General features: G+C 33.9%; 2 protein-coding genes across 4 annotated transcripts; both read left to right on the plus strand.

Annotated features, from left to right (window-relative positions):
• The first annotated feature begins 3,625 nt into the window (after positions 1-3,625).
• On the plus strand, positions 3,626-9,472 carry SRF8 (STRUBBELIG-receptor family 8). Of its 2 annotated transcripts, none has more exons than XM_048116628.2 (16): positions 3,626-3,941; positions 4,884-5,016; positions 5,097-5,168; positions 5,257-5,322; positions 5,410-5,481; positions 5,579-5,650; positions 5,860-5,931; positions 6,024-6,089; positions 6,205-6,270; positions 6,379-6,695; positions 7,167-7,414; positions 7,761-8,032; positions 8,133-8,268; positions 8,544-8,686; positions 8,786-8,942; positions 9,028-9,472. In XM_048116628.2, exons 1-16 carry the CDS (start codon positions 3,836-3,838, stop codon positions 9,178-9,180), a joined length of 2,151 nt encoding a protein of 716 aa, XP_047972585.1. In that variant the 5' UTR covers positions 3,626-3,835; the 3' UTR covers positions 9,181-9,472. The 2 variants fall into 2 exon arrangements, with proteins under 2 accessions (XP_047972585.1, XP_047972584.1); XM_048116627.2 differs by having other exon boundaries at positions 3,629-3,941; positions 7,155-7,414.
• Positions 9,473-10,543: 1,071 nt separating this feature from the next.
• On the plus strand, positions 10,544-13,075 carry LOC125211556 (chromatin remodeling protein EBS-like). Of its 2 annotated transcripts, XM_089066955.1 has the most exons (6): positions 10,663-10,681; positions 10,795-10,972; positions 11,424-11,766; positions 11,879-11,947; positions 12,544-12,670; positions 12,827-13,075. In XM_089066955.1, exons 2-6 carry the CDS (start codon positions 10,900-10,902, stop codon positions 12,851-12,853), a joined length of 639 nt encoding a protein of 212 aa, XP_088923081.1. In that variant the 5' UTR covers positions 10,663-10,681; positions 10,795-10,899; the 3' UTR covers positions 12,854-13,075. The 2 variants fall into 2 exon arrangements, with proteins under 2 accessions (XP_047967368.1, XP_088923081.1); XM_048111411.2 differs by having other exon boundaries at positions 10,544-10,972; positions 11,413-11,766.
• The last annotated feature ends 6,703 nt before the right edge of the window (positions 13,076-19,778 follow it).

Below are 19,778 nucleotides of genomic sequence, written 5' to 3' on the forward strand. Positions count from 1 at the left end.
TCACAATATAAATCAAGAACAAAACACATAATTAAATTAATTATTTCAAGTAATTAAATCAATTGAATATTTTTTGTAAAATTATTTTATACTCATTTTAGGATTGAAACACCTAACTAAAAATATTCAACTCTTTATATCATTATGAATACAATTCACAATTTTAAATTTTTATTAAGACTATATTGATTTGTTATTAATTTTATATAAAGTAATAATAATAATAATAATAATAATAATTATTATTATATAATATTATACTATGATTCATAATTTAAATAATTATACTATAACAAATTATTAATTACTACTATTTTTTATTATAATAATTAAATATAATTATGACTATAATTATAATTAAGTATATTGAAATAAAAATAAAATAATTATTAATTTATAATATCAAAATAATAATAATAATAATATCAATTAATAATAATAGTACAAAGACTGAGGAGAATGAAAGAAGATATTATAATATCACTTTTGGTACTAGTTTTGTGTATGCCCAAAATATCCTCTATGACACAAATAGGGAAAATGTACTACTACTATTTGAGGTGAAAATTGCATTGAGTACCTAAAAATGTGATTTATAGGTACCAAAAACGATATAAAATAAAGATCAAGTACTATTTACGTACGAAAGTGAAAGATAAGGTACCATTTATGTAGTAGGAATAAGGAATATTTTATAGAGTCCTATTATCCACAAATCCACTCTTAAAGACCAAACCACCGAACCCTACCAAATTAGGGCTTTTAGATCTAGTTTTTTATGGATGAGATACAGAAATTTATAAATTATTTTCGCCTTCATCACGAGCCTATTTTAATTCATCTGAAGGTAAATAAGTCATACTAACATGTTACGAAGATTTAACTTCGTTCCAGAATATATTACTTCATTCAAGTAGGTTTTTACTTCATTCTAGTAGGTTTTTACTTCATTCCAGTAGGTTTTTACTCCATTCCAGTATGTAAATGTGGTTTCGCCGTCGCGTGTCGTTCTTTCTCTCTACAATATCTATCACCAACGCCATGGCGCTAATATGGTTTAATAAACACATGGAATAATGTAATAAATTGTTGGAATGAAGTATGTGTAGAAACATTTGAAGTATAGAATGAAGTAATAAACCTATATAATGAAGTAAAATGGGCTTGTAATGATGCCGAAAATTTTTTCATAGCAGCACATCTCATCAAAAAAACTAGATCTAATGGCTCAGATTTGGTCTTTAGTTCGGTCTTTAAAATTGGTTTGACATTGATCACAACTCATATTTATAGTAGTAATATATAGATATAAAAGAACTTGTACTAAATTATCTGTAATTATATTAGCGGTACTCCTAGGATATATTAAAAGATAAGGAGTATATAATCAATACTTTTATATGATTATAATGATTTGTTTTACACGCACCACCAATAGTATTGGGTATGTAGAATCACATGCTATTGTTAAATATTTTTCTGATTTTTAAAATTTAAAAACTATGTGTGTTATAGAATCACACATTATACACTGTAATCACTTGTACCACCACACTAGTCAAACTGTGAAATTAACTTCCATGAACTTCTCATGCAATAAATTTACTTTATTCCTCCATTAACTTCATATAGTGCTCCAAAGTCCAAATGCCACTCTAACCTATCACATGCTTTTTAATAAAAAAAAAGCTATAATATTTTTAAAAATAAATTGAGAATTTGGGATTAAAATGGACAAATTTTTTTATAGGATTACCGTAAAAAAGATGCAATACCCAAATTTGTGTAACTTCCAGTTTGCTTTATTTCGACCCAAAAAGAAGCCTAAAATAGTAAACACACATTGAAGCAGCGGCGGACGTAAATTTCGCTATCAGAGGAAGAGGACAATATTGTCATTTCCGACCACTTATTTTCCTCCTGCCATCGCATTTGTTTTCATCCAAATGTCTAATGCCAAATGGGGCCCAACGTCGGTGCCAGTGGCCTCTTCGGAAATAGTCGACCTTTCAGGGGCATTATCGTCAACTCAACCATGCCCCACAAATATTTAGAAAGTACACTGTCTTTCATAAATGAAACACCCTTGATACGTTACTCCCCCGCCTACTCCCAGCCAGCTCTAAATTTTATGTTAAAATTCGTTAATTCTTTTTTAATAATTTGGGTCAACATGCAAACATTATTTTCAGTAAATTCTCTTCCTCCCTACGCTACAATCTACATATAAAGGCAAATATCCTTACTCCTTCGGTCCAAAAAAAATAGGACATTGTGAATGACATGAAAAGAGAAGTAGTGTTAATGGAATGTGAGATCCATATTATTAGTAAGAAAGAATAGAAAAAAGTAAGAGATTATTATTGAAAACTTTCCTTTTTTGAATGTGCTCTATTTTTCGTGGACAACAAAAAATGACAAATATGCTCTACTTTTTGTGGACGGAGGGAGTATTTGGGTTACTGTATCTGTATCCATTTCTTATTAATAGAGATGACACCGATATTAATAATACTGTGTTACGTGGATATTGATTAAAGTAAGAGATAATAAAGTAAAAAAAAATGAAGAGAAAGTAAAATATTAAGAGAGATGATTACTTTTTGCCAAAAATAAAAATGATTTAATTGTCTAGTAGCTTTCTGAAATAGAAAAACGACTTAATTGAGATGAAATGGCACAGGTAGTACTCCCTCTGTGACTCCGTCCGCCATTAGGAGTCACATTTATGAGCGGCACGAGTTTTAAGAAATGTTAAGAAAAATTGATGGAAAAAAGTTAGTAGAATAAGAGTCCCACTTGTATATATTAATTTTAAATGAAATGTGAGTGAAATGAATTAGTGGAAGGTGATACCTTATTAGCATTTATGATAAAAGTAAATTCAGACTCCTATTCGCATACAGACTAAAATGAAAAAATGAGACTCGGACAAAGGGAGTGCAAATAAAAAATACTACTGCTACTAATATTTACTTTTATTCTAACAACTGGGAACTATTTTCTGTATAACTATAAAATAAAGTTTAGATACTCGTTAAATTACATAATCGTTCTAGATTGCATGACAAATGACATCACACTATTGACACTGACATCCACATAACAATTTCAACACTTTGAATTTAGTAAAACCCTACCTCATCACGTTAAAAACACTGTATTCATCCAAAATTTCAATTTTCCTAATTTTTTCATATAAATAAGTCCGGATATATATACGTGTCAAATTTGGCAGTATATACCTCTCATAAAAAAATACTACTCCTATTTTTCTATTTTTATCAAAAAAAATGTAATTAACTAAAGTATGAAGAGTCTTCATCACCCTCACTCATAAGCGGTTATAACTAAAGCCTATAACTGTAGCCACATTTTCTGATTTTCAGCAACAAAATATTTCGAATATAACTATAGTCTATAAATATACTGATTTAGGAACGAGAGAATAGTGCGATTTATTTTCACGAAACACACTTTCTCGAAAGGGAATATCGTATCAGAATTCCCAAATTTTTCCTATTTCCGAATTCTGAATATTTAATCGTATAATTTGGAAGAATAATAAAAAAAAAGCTTCCAATAATTAGATTCTTACTAATAATTTCCTATTTGAGTCGACAGAATTAATTATAGTTTACTCAAACTGGCCTCACACACACTCTCTCTCTCTCTCTCTCTCAAGCTTCGAATCTCAGAAGAGTGCTTTTAAGGCTTACCAATGTTGACAACTCAGAGGATCACGCCTCCTCCTCTACAGCTCAGCTCTCCGGCAATGCGAGATTAGGTTAACTTTCGCGCTCTCAATTTCAGTAGCTTCAGCTCAGCAGCGGCGATGGAGCGCCGACCGGCGGCGTCGTTTTTAATTGAGCTCGCGGTTGTCGCAGCGGTGATGCTCAATTCGTGTGCCGCGGTTGGTGGAACTACTGATCCTAGCGACGGTACGGATTTGAGAGCTTTTGCTCTGCTTCTTATGGTCCTTTTTTTGCTTTTGTCTTTTTCGTTCTCATCCTGCTGCTGTTTGGCTTGATTTGATTGGAGAATTTGTGAAAGTGAAAGAGCAAATGAGTTTCATGGAAAGTGCCTACTTTCTTTTGGCAAAACTGAAGTTATTTTTTTTTTTTTATTTTACTATTGCGGCGTGGCTCTGTTTTTGTGTGAGAAGATGAATGCTTGAGATTTTACATTCGCAGTTTCTTTTTATTTTGAAGTTTATATTTCTGCTTTTTGAGCTGTGTGGTTTTAAAGAGTATAGTAATGTTGTTGTGAATATTTTGGAGCCTCGTGCAGGCGCCTTAGTTGTGTATATGGAAGGAATGAGGAGAGTGTTATCTAGTTTTTGGTTTCTTGAAAATGTATAAGAAATGATTGTATATAATTAGCTATAAGTACTCCTATTTACTAATTTCTGCATCCAGTTAATCTAATTCGTATCACTTATCTGATCTTGTGTGCTTTTCTTTTGTTCGAAGAAACAGATCCGAAGAAATGAACATTGAAGATTTGCTGCATTTTGTGTCTTGTTCTGCATCTTTTGTATATACAGAGAAAATAACCAATCTTTTTGCACATAAAAGATTGACCACTTATCTGTAACCAATAAACTTAAAATGTTTTGTGGTACATAAAAGATCGATCTTTTTTCCCCTGACATTTTTCATCAGGAATTGACTGAAAATGACTCTACTGCGGGGATTTAAATAACCCAATTGCTGTTTTTTTATTAAATGATCTCCTTTAGGGCACAATTCATGTAGTTGCTTGTGGAATAGGCTTGTGCATTGGTCTTGATGCTTCATGGCAATTCCTGATTATTTGTGTTTTAATTATTTGATTGATTGCCTTTGAGGATGCTGAACTGAACATTTTCATGCAATGTCCAGCTCAAGGGCTCCAAGTTCTCTACACTTCATTGAATAGTTCTTCACAGCTAACAGGCTGGAAATCAAGTGGTGGTGATCCTTGTGGAGAATCATGGAAGGGGATTACCTGTCAAGGATCTTCTGTCGTCTCTATGTGAGTGTACTACCCTGTGTTTTTGTTGCTTTATTTTACATGTCCCCTAGATATGAGAAGCATTGTTATGATTTAAACAGCCAGATATCTGGATTGGGACTGACTGGAACAATGGGATACTTGCTCAACAACCTTGTGTCACTCAAGACATTGTAAGGAAACAATTTTTTCATTTATAGTGATAGTTCGGATTCTTTTTATTTTCTTTACGCTAAATCTTTTTTTCTCAATATGTGGCAGGGATTTGAGTAACAATAATATTCATGATTCGATTCCGTATCAGTTGCCTCCCAACCTGACGAGCTTGTAATGTCAACACTGTATATGCTTTCGTTTGCAGTCAATAAATCTTCTGAATCATCAGTTCTAATGTTAGTCCGTGTCCTGATGCAGAAACCTTGCAGCAAATAATTTGAGTGGAAATATTCCGTATTCCATATCTACCATGGGCTCACTTAATTATGTGTAAGAGGCTCATTATTTAAGAGTTAGCATATTAACAGGAAATGCTAGCATTGTGTGATCTAATGGTTTTTAATCTTTCTTTTATTCATGGTTTTAGGAACGTCAGCCGAAACGTATTGTCTCAGGCAGTTGGAGATATGTTTGCGAATCATTCTGATCTAGCAACTTTGTGAGTGGATTAATTATCCATCTTCTGATGCCAATTCGTGAACAATATCCATGCCCTTCTGAGACTACCGTGATTCCATAATTTCCTTTGGCTTACTCACAATCATCCTAAATCTCACAGCGTCTCTCATTTTTTTGATTAAAACTTTACTCTTTACTAGTAACTCTGGGACATTTTTGTCTAGGATGTCTAATGCAAGCCTATTTCAGGGATATATCCTTCAACAACTTCACTGGTGATCTACCACTTTCATTTGCCTCACTGACTAATCTTTCAACACTGTGAGAATGACTGATTCCTAATTTTTTCTTTTCCACTCTCATGTTTTTGTCTTTTACCTTCTATTAAGATCACGTTAATACTTCGTTGACAGCCAAGTACAAAGCAACCAATTAACAGGTTCTCTCAACACCCTTGTCGATTTGCCTTTGACAAATTTGTAAGTATCGCCTATGGACCTTATCATGAGTCCTTTAAATAAATGGAAGGCCTGACAAGGCTACTGCTTTTTCATCAATATATCTTATCTGTTTTTCCTCTACTAAATTCTGCAGAAATGTTGCAAACAACCATTTTAGTGGGTGGATACCACAAGAGCTAATTTCTATCCCCAATTTTGTGTAAGTGATTGATGTCGTTTATGTATGTTGAGGATGATAAAATTAACTGAACATTTTTAGTGATCTTGTCATTTTAAACTGTCCCAGCTAACTTTTCTCACATATCAGATATGATGGAAACACATTTGCAAATGGCCCCGCTCCCCCACCACCACCATATACCTCACCTCCTCCCGGTAGATCTCGCAACAACAGTAGGAAAGCTCCTCCATCTGGTCATACACCTCAATCCAATACTCCAAACAAGTCTCATGATGAAAGCAAGAATGGGTCAAAAGTTGGACTTATAGTAGGCATAGTTCTGGGATCTTTGTTTGCTGTAGGCTTCTTTCTGCTTGCACTGTTTCTTTGCTTTAGATGGGGAAACAAGAAGGAAATTGCAGCACGTCCCTCGACAGGAAGTCTTCCTCTCAGTGGTCATAAAGGTGACAACTCTACATCCTCATTAAGTTGCAATTTAAAAAACTTCTTTTTTTTGTTAACATTAACCTACCTTTCAACACTTACCCTGACTTTCAACTGTAATAGTACAATGAAAACCTATGACCTTATAAGTTTTTGCTGCGTGGAGTTTTTTGTTTAGATGCATGAATATTGCTATAGTTGGCAAATTCATTGTTAAGAACCATGCTGCTTTTTCAGCCTCAACTAATCAGCTCTTTCAATCTATCTCTGGCTGGCTTTAATTTTCGAGATAGCCACTCCTCTCTTTTTTCTGTAGCCTTGCTTGCTTCGAGTAGCAACCTTTTAATTTCATATGATTTGAATAAAATTAAGTGCTTAGGAAATTGAAACAGAGATACAAGTTTATTGTGGTTTAATATGTTCATTTGTATTACTGCATGAGCTTATTATCATTCATCTTCATTGTATTTTATCTTTAGTGAATGTTGTAGAGATGCAAGAGCAAAGGTCAATGCCCACAGCTACTGCATCTGATCTAAAGCCCCCACCAGCTGAAAGTGTTCCAGTCGAAAGGTTGCAAGGGAAAAATGGATCTTTGAAAAGAGTGCAGTATCCTATAACTGCTACTTCTTATACAATTGCTGCTCTTCAGACAGCAACTAATAGCTTCAGTCAAGAGAATTTGGTTGGTGAAGGTTCTCTGGGTCGCGTTTATAGAGCTGAATTCCCCAATGGAAAGGTAACAACATTATGGTCCTGGGTTAGGTGCCATCTTTATTTTTTGAAATCGGAATACAGTTAATAAGAAAGAGGACTAATGGATAGTTTCTTAGTTCATGTTCTTCTAGAGCGATTATATGTTTCATTGCTCCTACAAGTTGTTGCTTTCAAGTGAAATGTGCTTATATACATATATTTCTTACTCTTTTTAGCCTAGGAACATGAGCAATAGATTTTATGATTTCTGCACATGCTAAGATCATTTTTTGAAGTATGAGTTATATGAAGGATGACTGTTATTATGGACAGTGATGTGCTTACCTGTGTCTGTAAGTAGGATACCTTATATATAATTGTGTCTTCAGATAATGGCCATCAAAAAAGTCGACCATGCAGCACTGTCACTGCAGGAAGAAGATAATTTCCTTGAGGCCGTCTCAAATATGTCACGTCTGAGGCATCCAAATATTGTAGCACTGGCTGGTTTCTGTGCTGAGCATGGGCAACGCCTTCTTGTCCACGATTATATAGGAAATGGTAGCTTACATGATATGCTGCACTTTGCGGATGAGAGAAGCAAGATGCTGACATGGAATGCACGGGTTAGGGTGGCACTTGGCACTGCTCGAGCTTTGGAGTATGTTAATCTAGAATAAGTTTTGAAACCTTAGTTTTATACATGAAAACACCATCACGTTTTACTGGATTGATTCCTAAAATTGATTCATGTTGCTTAGGTACTTGCATGAAGTGTGCTTGCCTTCCGTCGTCCATAGAAACTTAAAGGCGGCGAACATATTACTTGATGAGGATTTCAACCCACATCTTTCAGACTCCGGGTTGGCCTCGCTGGCACCAAACACAGAACGGCAGGTAATCTATAGGGTGGATTTCCTTTGTAATTGGGTTCGCTTCTATTCACTTTTTCTTTAATACGAATTCTCAGATAAGAAGCGATTGATTTAGATTTGAAATACACAGCTGTCCTTATCGGATGAAATGCATGTTTGTGGCTTAAGTAAGCATAAATTAGGAAAGTCTCTGTTGGATTTTCGTATCAATCTGATCCTTAAACGTTTAATTTGAAGCCGCATTGCTGACTGACCAAGGACTAATGAAAGGTCTGATTTTCCTGATAATGTTGATAGGTTTCTTCAACCCAAATGATTGGCTCATTTGGTTACAGTGCACCTGAATTTGCCTTGTCCGGAATATACACTTTAAAGAGTGACGTATACAGCTTTGGTGTGGTTATGCTGGAGCTTCTGACAGGACGCAAACCTCTTGATAGGTACATATGATTTCACATTCCTGCTGATGGTATTGCGCTTTTGAAAATCTAAGTGACGCGTCCAATCTGTTTTTCCAATCTATCTCTTTCTTTGTTCAGTTCACGAGTAAGATCAGAGCAGTCACTTGTTAGATGGGCGACTCCTCAACTCCATGATATCGATGCTCTAGCAAAGATGGTCGACCCGTCCCTAAATGGAATGTATCCAGCAAAGTCTTTGAGCCGTTTCGCTGACATCATAGCACTGTGTGTCCAGGTAATGTTCTTCACCATTAATACGTAGTGCCATAATACATGAAATTGAGACAACAACTAGCTATAACTGTTGTTTCTCAATGCAGCCCGAGCCAGAATTCCGACCCCCAATGTCGGAAGTTGTGCAGGCACTGGTCAGATTGATGCAAAGAGCAAGCATCGTGACCAGGCGGCCGAGCGAAGATACTGGTTTTGCGTTCAAGAGCACTGCAGACCATGAGGCAAATGACGTGTTATAGCAGGTATCAATAATCATCATCAATAGCTGAACTCACATCCTTTGCAATTTTGTACGCAATTGTACGAGGGCGAATATGCAGGCGGGTTTAAAGCTAAGGGGAAAGGAAAGAAGAAGGAAGCTTGATAACTGGAAAAACATAAAATGCAGATAAATGTAATTAAGATGCACAGAGTAACTTATTTATACATTATCATTGAGGTATCTATTATTCCATGCCAATTGTCTTGTTTATTTTCCATTTGCAAACTATTTCATTTTTCACTTTTAAAGAGGATCAATATTTATTATTAGCTAAGTTGCACTTTCATTTTGCTAGCTATGTTTATTTTGGTTTGTCGTTACTAGTTGCACAAATGTTAGGCTCTGCTTTACTATGTATTCCACACACAACGATGAAGCAATACTAAGTCCATATGAATGGTGCATGTAAGGCCATTTCACAAATGCTCAAAACCTTTGCTTTTCTCTTTTCTTAATCAATGCAATTTATTTGATAATAACTCAAATTAATCATCTCATTTCTGTTGTTTGAATTGATTCTATTAAAAGGGGAAAAACACAAAAACAATCCATATCCAGTTGGGTTAAAAGGGGTAAAACACAATCAATCCATATCCAGTTGAGTTAAACAACTCCATCTGTCTCAATTAAGATGACTCCATTTTTATTTTTCGCATGTGTTTTAAAAAAATTATAATAAATAGTTAAAGTTGAGAAAAATAAAGTACTAGAAGAGAAAATAATGTTAAAGAGAGTTTCTTCTATATTATTCTCTCTCACTCTACTTCCTCCACTTTAACTATTTATTATAATTTTTTAAATACGTTCAAAATATATAAAAAAGTCATCATAAATGAGACAAAAAATACTTAACCTATTCAACAAAAGAGTCAAATAATTCTCTTATTAGTCGCTAAAGGACATGGAAATTTCATTTTCAATATCTCTATTTATAATTTGAACTTTACAGCTGGGAGTTTTCATACTAAAATAATACTAGTATTAAATGTAGTAAATATTGCACATCAATTATGCCACCTCCCTAGTCTCATCCCAATATCCAGATTTTTTTTGTCAAACGTGTTTGTTCTGTTCTGGTTTCTAGCAAATTCTTTTTCTAGGTGATGCCATATTAATTTCCAAAGTTTAACTATTTATAAAAATCATGCTTATTTGGCAACCATTTAAATAAACACTACTACTAAGTAATACCACTTGTATAGTCATATTGAGTAATATTAATTCCCAAGGAAAATATCCCAAGTTATTTTTCTTTTCTGATTTGATTTTCATGAAGAAATTAATGGATTATAATTTCAAAAGGCAGGTCCCCTCCTCTTCCATTGGCAGTAGGTAGTACTGCTAACTGCATCATTAATAATGACTGCAGCGGGATCTGATTAGCAGCACTTAAATCAGGATTAGTGTTCTTAATTCTTTCTTAAACTTAAACACTCAATAAATACCATATGAATACGGACAAACCGTAGTTCGATTAGGTTTTTTTTTACCACAAAATTTTACCCCCAAAAGTAGTTCTAGGGTTTACGTAATTCCATTTCCGATTCAGCCTCCATTTAAATGTGCTTTTGATTTCTCTATGTTTTGACAGAATACATTTCACCGGCGTTTCTGAAATCTTCGAGAGGAAGATTGCTGTTTCTCGAGGGAGGGAGGGAGTTAGATTGAGAGAGTAGTTTCTTTTAGTGGACCATCCATGGCGAAAACAAGACCTGGGAAGAGAGATGCGGATTCCTACACAATTAGAGGCACCAACAAAATCGTGAAAGGTATATCGAGAGATGTAAACTCTTGCTGTTTTGCTTTGAGAGTGCTGCTGCGGAATTAGGTTTTCTTGTTTCATTGTGATTAATGGTGGAAATGTAGCATTGCAGTGGGGAACTCGTATTTTGCATGCATGTTTCTGGATTCTATACATTTTTTTTTCCTTTTTCTTTTATTTTTATTTTGATAGCAAACAAATCTTTGATGTAGTTGCGTGAATATTCCTAATTATGAGATTACGTGCATAAATGTTGCACGTATATTCTAGTATCAAGGAATAAATTGGTTAAGATTTTTAGGTGAATTGGCATTTTCTTCAATGTAGGACAAGTTTCTGTTTATTGTTTTTGTTTTAGCCATGAAATTGGGCTTCTGCTATTCACACACTATATGGATGTCTGTGGACATTTAAGTGTCTAAATTTAGTTTTTTGATTGTGTTTGAGTGGGAATTCAGCTGGAGATTGTGTCTTGATGCGGCCATCAGAGAGTAACACTGCGCCTTATGTGGCACGGGTGGAGAAGATCGAGGCTGATAACCGTAACAATATGAAAGTGCGGGTGAGGTGGTACTACCGGCCAGAGGAAGCCGTTGGGGGAAGAAGACAGTTCCATGGAGCCAAGGAGTTGTTCTTGTCAGATCACCATGACATGCAGAGTGCTCACACAATTGAGGGAAAATGCGTTGTTCACACTTTCAAGAACTATACTAAGCTGGAGAATGTTGGTCCTGAGGATTACTATTGCCGCTTTGAATATAAGCCTTCGACTGGAGCTTTTCTGCCAGACCGTGTGGCAGTGTGAGTGGTGCATTTTATATTGTGTGCTTTTGGCTAATAATGATGAATTATGTTGCTCTATCTTATGTCTTCTGGAGACACTAAATTGTTTTCATGTGATTGTGTTTTGAAGGTATTGCAAATGTGAGATGCCCTACAATCCTGATGACCTGATGATACAATGCGATGAATGCAAAGACTGGTGTGTGAAAGCTCATGTCTTTTGTTTGAAGTACCTTCTCCTTTTGATCATTATTTTACCCAGTCATCTTGTAGTCATTAAGCTGATATAATATGCTGAGAAAGCTCTTTATCCTCTTTTAATCATTCATAAACAACTAATCTACTGCCTAGGGAGAATTGCTCTTAGTTGTCTACATGATTCCTTATTTCTTGGTCCTATCTTCATATGAAGCACGTCAATTATTCTCACATTCTTCTCTTGTTGTATTGTGCTCTTCGTCTGTATAACTGCCAGATGTGCAATTTGCTCTCATACTCTCATCCTAAGATATGGAGAATTTCTTTGCACCAGCCTATACTATCCCTGTACTTGTTGATTTAGATCTCAATAGTATGTTTTTATGGTACGGGGTGACTTGGTGAGTGGATGAATCAGGACAGGCACCTACTTGTGTTTGGTGCATCTGAAATGTTGTTGCCCTTATCGAGATATTCTGAGCAATATGGAATTTTCGTTATTTGTCATGTCCCTTCCCCTGAGGAAGCACTCAAATTATCGTGGGTTTAATGATTTTATCATGACGTTTTTCTTCATGTAGTGTGATCCTTTTGTAGGTACCATCCTGCTTGTGTAGACTTGACAGTGGAAGAGGCAAAGCAATTGGATCACTTTATTTGCTCCGAACATGGATCTGACGAAGACGCAAAAAAGCCCCAACAAAACTCACTTACAAATGGCAAAGTAAGCATGCTTGTTTTTTAGGCAAACCTATTTAGTGTTTCGACCTCACCTATCTTGTTTAAGTAATCGTACAAAACACCTTTGCCGATCCTCGAATACATGTATTGTATTTGTGCCACCATAGTTTCATCCGATCTATTTTTCATCCTCGTGCAGGCAGAGACTAAGCGCCAGAGGAAGTAAGACCACTATGCATTCTGCTGATCTCTTAAACATTGTTGTATAGGTCGAGGTCGAGAACTCTCCCCCTGCTTTGGTTTGTGGTTATCTGTAAATAATGACCTAGCAGAGCATATACTATGCAACTATGTAGGTCATGCTTCCTAAACAGGTTAATCTGTGTAAATTGTAGACTTGCTCTGCAAGACTTTTTATATGCTGCAATCTAATTTAGTTGCTAGTGTATCCACGTTGTACCATGAGGTAAATTGATAGCTTTTGTGATCAAAACCTTCTATTAGTATCAACAAAAGTTTTACAATACCTGTTTACAATTGTTCATAGAACTCAATGAAATTTAGAAATATGATGAGTTCCAAAAGGCATAAAGTTTATGTGGTCTGTAATTATGATTTTTTACTTGGTTATAAAGTGAAATTTGACGATAATTTATGTATTCACGTATAATTAACTCATAAGCATGTGAATTACTATAGTTTGTGTATTCACATACAATTAATGCATTTGATTATTTATTAATTGGTAGATGGGGTTTTGAGGCATTACTGGTAGTAATGATAAGGCCTGGTTTTTAGTTGGAGAAAGATTGAGAAGCTTTTGATAGAGAGAGGAGCATATTAGCGTGAGACAAGTGGAGAATATAGACAAAATAAGTTGGAAAATAATTTCTTCATGTCTACACATGTTCATAGACCTACAAAGATATATTCTATACTAAATAAATAAAATAAAATCAAACAAAACATTACATATACTGTTAACTAAATTTAAATACATATATTCTATTATGTTCATAGACCTACAAAGATATATTCTATATTAAATAAAATAAAATCAAATCAAATCAAACAAAACATTACATATAGTCTTAACTAAATTTAAATACTTATATTATAGTAGTATGTATCGATCGAGCCCAATAACAAAATCAGTTAAGACTTTATTACCTATTACAATAAGCTATCAGCCTATCATACCCAATTTAGGTCGAGCCCAACAAGACCTTTGTTACACAAGAAAGCCCAAAATAGATAAAATAAAAATATATGCACAAAAATAATACTCTCATCCACAAAAAAATGTCGCATCAACACTACGATACAAATATTACTCCCTCCGTCTACGAAAATTTGTCCCAATTTTCCATTTCCGTCCGTCTCCCAAAATTTGTCCCATTTCACTTTTACCATTTTTGGTAGTGGATCCCATATTCCACTAACTCATTCCTACTCACATTTTATTATAAAACTAATACTTTAAAAGTAGGACCCACAATTAACTAACTTTTTCAACTCACTTTCCATTACATTTCTTAAAACCCGTGCCCAGTCAAATCGGGACGAATTTTTGTGGACGGAGGGAGTAATAAAATGATGGTTGTATGGATTCTAAATGAAAAATTACAAATATTTGTTTTCTAGATAAAACAAAAAAGTTATAGCAATTTTTTTAGAACGGAATAAATATTTAAATTCATCCTAAATACTTCTCACTAAAATTAGTCTAATTTCTATTCAATAAACATTTTCATCATTTTCTTTTCTTTTTCTTCTCTCTTCAATTTTTAGTAACTATACATTAAAATTTATATTGTCCATAAATAAGAGTATTTGTATGCACAGAATAAATATAAAAGAAATTAAATGTACATGCCGTAATATTTCATTTTATAAGTAGTGCACGCAAACATACGTGGCTTTTCGTTGTGGAGGACCAATTACCATGTGAACTTTTCCCCCCAAATGACGTGATTAAATGTAATATAAAATGGTCAATAATGTGTATTAAACAATCAACTAAACGCAATTTGCGTCTTTTTATCTAAGAAATAATATATTTATATATTGGGTATGGTGAATATGAATCTCAATGTCATCGACAACTACGGTTTCTTGTTTCACTCGCACCAAAAAGAAGGTTATTATTTAATTCAATTATATATATGAACATCCTACGATGAATAAATAAACTACTAGTACTTGTTTTATGATTAATTACTTTAAATTTAATCGAAATTTATATCTTTATCTATCGTTATAGTTTCTCCCATGTTTGGCTTATCCTTCAAAGGGTATTAATGAAAAGATAACACAATAATATAGTACTGTATCTCATACTTTTCGATTTAGTTATTTAAGTTGGATAAATTTCAATCAACATTACTCGATCCAACGAATCCTAAAAAAACCATAAAGCTAGTGTTCTTCATTGGAACTGACATAAAAATTCAATTCAGTTTGCTTTGGCTTCAAATGTTGCAACTCCAATTTTCTAATAATTTTTTGCATTTCGTAATTGGGGCATGTAAGTATATTGATGGGATGCCTCACTAGGTTAATTACAAAAATCGACTTAGCCAATTCCGCATTATATAAGTAGAAAATAATTGTAACAAAGGTAAACTTCTTCATATACATATTTCCTTTTGTGGTGAAAAAATCTAGCATGTCTCAGTATTTGATCATAAAATTTGAATAACAATTTAACTTTGAAAGAAAGACTTCGAATATTTTGAATTCGAGTCTATGTGACACAATCTTTAAATTTATGAAGGACTATTAATTTGCAAAATTATATGCAAAAAATGAGATGGTGAATTAACATTCGCAAGCACGTGAAGCAACCATCTCTCCTCTAGGTCAGATCCATATAAATGGGGACAAGGTCCCCTTCCTATTGGTAAATTATTTTACTCTACTTTGAATTTGAAATGATAAATTTTGTCATTAATTAGGAAAAGTATTAGCCCAATTATCATCAAGGTACGGTATCTTTAGATATCATGTAATTAAAATTGCGTTGAAATTGGAATTTTGTTCAACCGAGTTTGAATCTGTAATATTTTAATTTAATTCTATTTTTAATAATTCATAAAATATTATATTTTCAATTCTTTGTATAATACGTAAAATAAACTAAAGCAAAGTATTATTTTTAGTTTATTTTTTTAATTTTTATTGTGCACAATTTTTATTTTATTTTTCCATATATTTTGAGTTGTTTTGTGTGAATGCATGCTTTATGTGTTTGATATGTGTGTGTGCGCATTGTATTATCTATGTATTTTGTGTGTGATATGCATGTTTGTATATGTGTACCGTGTGTGTGGGTGCGATGCAATATGTGTTATACACATTTTTCCACATCTACTTTACTTTCTCTTACTTTTTTTTCTTTTCATCTCCCTACTTTTTTCATTTTCAATTTTATTCTCTCTTTACTTAACTCACCTAACACAATTTTTCTTAATCTCTCTAAAAGAAACGCCTCCATTACTATGGAACGAAAGGAGTATGCATTTAGAATTTTAAATATTTATTTTGACTAAAATTCAAGCAATAGATTAAAAGAGTTGAAATTACTCTCAATTACATGTAATAAACACAATCTAATCTTTGTATCCTAACCATAGATTAAAAGAGTTGAAACTGAATTTACTGTTAATTACATGTAATAAACATAATCTTATTTCTCTATCCCAATGCCGGAGTTTGAAATTGAAATTACTCTTATTTACATGTAATAAACACAATCTTATCTTTCTATCCAATACCAGAAATTATATATTAATAGAGTCAGGAATTGAAATACTAGTTAAATGTTTTAAACACAATCTCATCTCTCTATCCAATACTCGAAATTATAGAGTTTGAAATGAAAATAACTCTCAGATCTATTATCTATAAATGTAATAAACGCAATCTTCATCTCTCTGAGTTTGAAATTATAGATTAAAAGAGTTTGAAATTGAAATTACTCTCATTTATATATAATAAACGCAATTTTATCTCTCTATCTCAATACTAGATAACAAACGTTGCCTCTAATTTTACCTTCAAACTATTCAATAAAAATAACATACTCCTGTATTAGTATTGACTTAGTAGATATGATCATATGAATATGACAACGCCAATCCTACTTCTTATCCCCATTTATGTATCACCCATTCTAACCCATGCTTTCTTAATAAATTCACGTTGCAAACGTCTCTCTCCACAGAATTTCAACAAAAATACAGTGGATGTGAATCAAACAATAAATTTGGAATATTAATTTGGGTTACTAAGACACGAAAAAGATTTCATAATTGAAAATTTTACTATTTCATTACACGGCGACCAGAAGTTTGTCTATTTATTTCAATCTAATTTTACTCATAAAATAAGTAGAATCTATATATTTTATGATGGTACTATGATTCACTATATTTTCAGTTGAAAAAATGGGAGTTTTCTGTTATTGAATCTAAAAAGTATTTTGTCAAAGTATCAAATCATTTTGCTCACGACATGATTGAAAAAACTTTTGCCGACCTAGATTTTTCTTGTACAACTTATTTATAAATATAGTATAGTCGTAGTAGTAGGTAAATGAATGCACACATGTTGCATCCGCGTTATGGCCAACGTTACAACTATACTAATTCTATTATTTCTATATTGCCGACATTATAGGCGAAAAGAAATCATAAACAAATAAATAATTAGTAAATAGGAGTATGTAATTGAGTCAACAATTGGTTATTTTAATTTGTGAGTGTCGATTCTGTTTTTTCAAAAGGGATTTGGATTTTGGCCTCCCTTGATTGAATCTTTAGAGACCCACTAAACCGCCACCTGGCCTCGCCGACATGATTTCCACACTTTGATACGAATATATATAGATTTCTTAAGTGGAAGAATCCAAGTTTTGATTGAGAATTTAAATTTTGTCTTTTATTTAAGTTTTATTGACGCTGGTATCACTATAAAAAACTTATTTTCTAAAAATATAAAAATTGAGTTATTACTCACATTTGAAGTGTTTTAAATATAATCATAATTAATAATGAAAAAAAATGTTAAATTGATGATAAGTTTATAATCTTTTATTTTTAAGGTCGCTTTTATTTATGTCCCTAGTTTAAATTAGGATACAAATAATAAGGATATTTTATAAAATGTTTGAAGTATTGTTATGTACATAAATTAGTATTCTTAATAGCATTAAAAAAATATTTTATCTATTTTTTTTTTGTTGTTGTAGCGTATGTTCATGTGTTTGAAGAGTATTTGGTATAGTATACTATCTTAATAATTTAGTTTCATAATATATTATGTGTCGTGTTTCTAAAATATAAAATAAACATAGTGATGAATTTTAACCATTTTCCTCTAACTTGGATATTTAGAGATGTATCTAGTAACGTGATCAGATGAAAACTCTAAATATTGTATAAACTCAAAATTATGATCTGGTGTTAGTATGCCTTGAATTTGTATATGATTAGGTTTCCTAATTGGGATAGGATTATGTTTCTTAGGCCCAGTCTGTCTAATATGTGCCTATATATATGGGAGTAGAGCACATAATCTGTATCTGACAACTGCAGTCATAATACATTTGTTCTCCATTTTTGCCCGTGGACGTAGCCAACATAACGTTGGTGAACCACGTAAATTCTGTGTCTATTTACGTTCTTTTGTTTCTCGATTCACAATTGCCCTATTTGTCACAACAAACTGGTATCTAGAGCCTTGGTTTTCGAACTAGGGTTTTGAATTCCGCTGCGAGGGTTTTGTCTGGTAAATCGAGATGTCTGCTCTGAACGTGAAGGTTGACAAATTCACCGGGAGAAATAGTTTTGGTTTATGGCAGATCAAGATGCGATCTCTGCTGAAGCAGCAGGGTTTGTGGGAGCCGCTCAAAACAAAGAAGGCTACGGAGGATGATAAGGAGTGGACAACCCTAGACGAAAAAGCCCACTCGACCATCATATTGAGCCTGTCTGACGATGTTATCATCGAAGTTGCGGATCAGGAGACGGCTGCTGCTCTTTGGGCGAAGTTGGAGAGTCTATACATGACGAAGTCTCTAACCAACAAGTTGCTCTTGAAGCAACGTTTGTTTCGGTTACGCATGCAGGAAGGTACGCCCCTTCGGGATCATCTGGAAAATTTGAATAAAATTTTGCTAGATTTGCGTAATGTTGAAGTTAAAGTAGAAGACGAGGATGCTGCTTTAATTTTTCTTGTGTCTCTGCCTGAATCTTACGAAAGTTTTGTTGAGTCTTTTATGACTGGCAAGGAAACTCTTTCGTTGGAGGATGTTCGATCTGCTCTCCACATCAGAGAGGATCCCCAACAGGCAACGAGTTCAGCCACAGAAGATCTGCCATCGGGATTATCTGTTACGGGTAAAGGACAGAAGAAATTCGGACAAAAGAAGCAGAACTCAAAAGGTTCAAAAGGTCCTAAAGGCCCTAAGCCAGATGACATCTGCAGATATTGTAAAGAACCAGGGCATTGGAAGGCTGATTGTCCAAGGATAAAGAAGAAATTGGGCAAGAAGGAAGATGCTAACGGTTCTGCGACTGTGGCAGAAGCTGATGACACAAATTCGAAAGAAGAATTGGCCTTGGTTGCGGATGAACAGCCACACTGTAATGATGTGTGGATTTTGGATTCTGGAGCGTCATATCATCTCTGTCCTCACAGGGAGTATTTCAACACTTATGAGCAGATAGATGGAGGCAATGTTACCATGGCCAACAGTGCTGTCTGCAAGGTTGTTGGCATCGGCTCAATCAGGATTAGGACTCTGCACCTTGAACGATGTTAGGCATGTTCCACAGATGACGAAGAATCTGATATCCCTGAGTACATTTGATAGTAAGGGGTTCAGTTTCAAAGGTGAAGGTGGAGTAATGCGTATTTTGAAAGGTTCGAAGGTGGTTCTGACAGCTTTGAAACGGGGTACCTTGTATGTTCTGAGAGGTTCCATCGTAGCAAATTCTGCTGATATTGCATCATCCGAGGTTGCAACCAAAGATATGACCAAGCTGTGGCATATGAGGCTCGGTCATATGGGAGAACGTGGCATGAGAATCATGTCGAATCGTGATTTTCTTTTGGGCCATAAGGTGCAGAAACTTGATTTCTGCGAA

This window comes from Salvia hispanica, chromosome 3 (assembly GCF_029641045.1).
Source record: "Salvia hispanica isolate PSC_SH4W2 chromosome 3, Shi_PSC_v1, whole genome shotgun sequence".
In the NCBI taxonomy this organism is placed as follows: Eukaryota; Viridiplantae; Streptophyta; class Magnoliopsida; order Lamiales; family Lamiaceae; genus Salvia; species Salvia hispanica.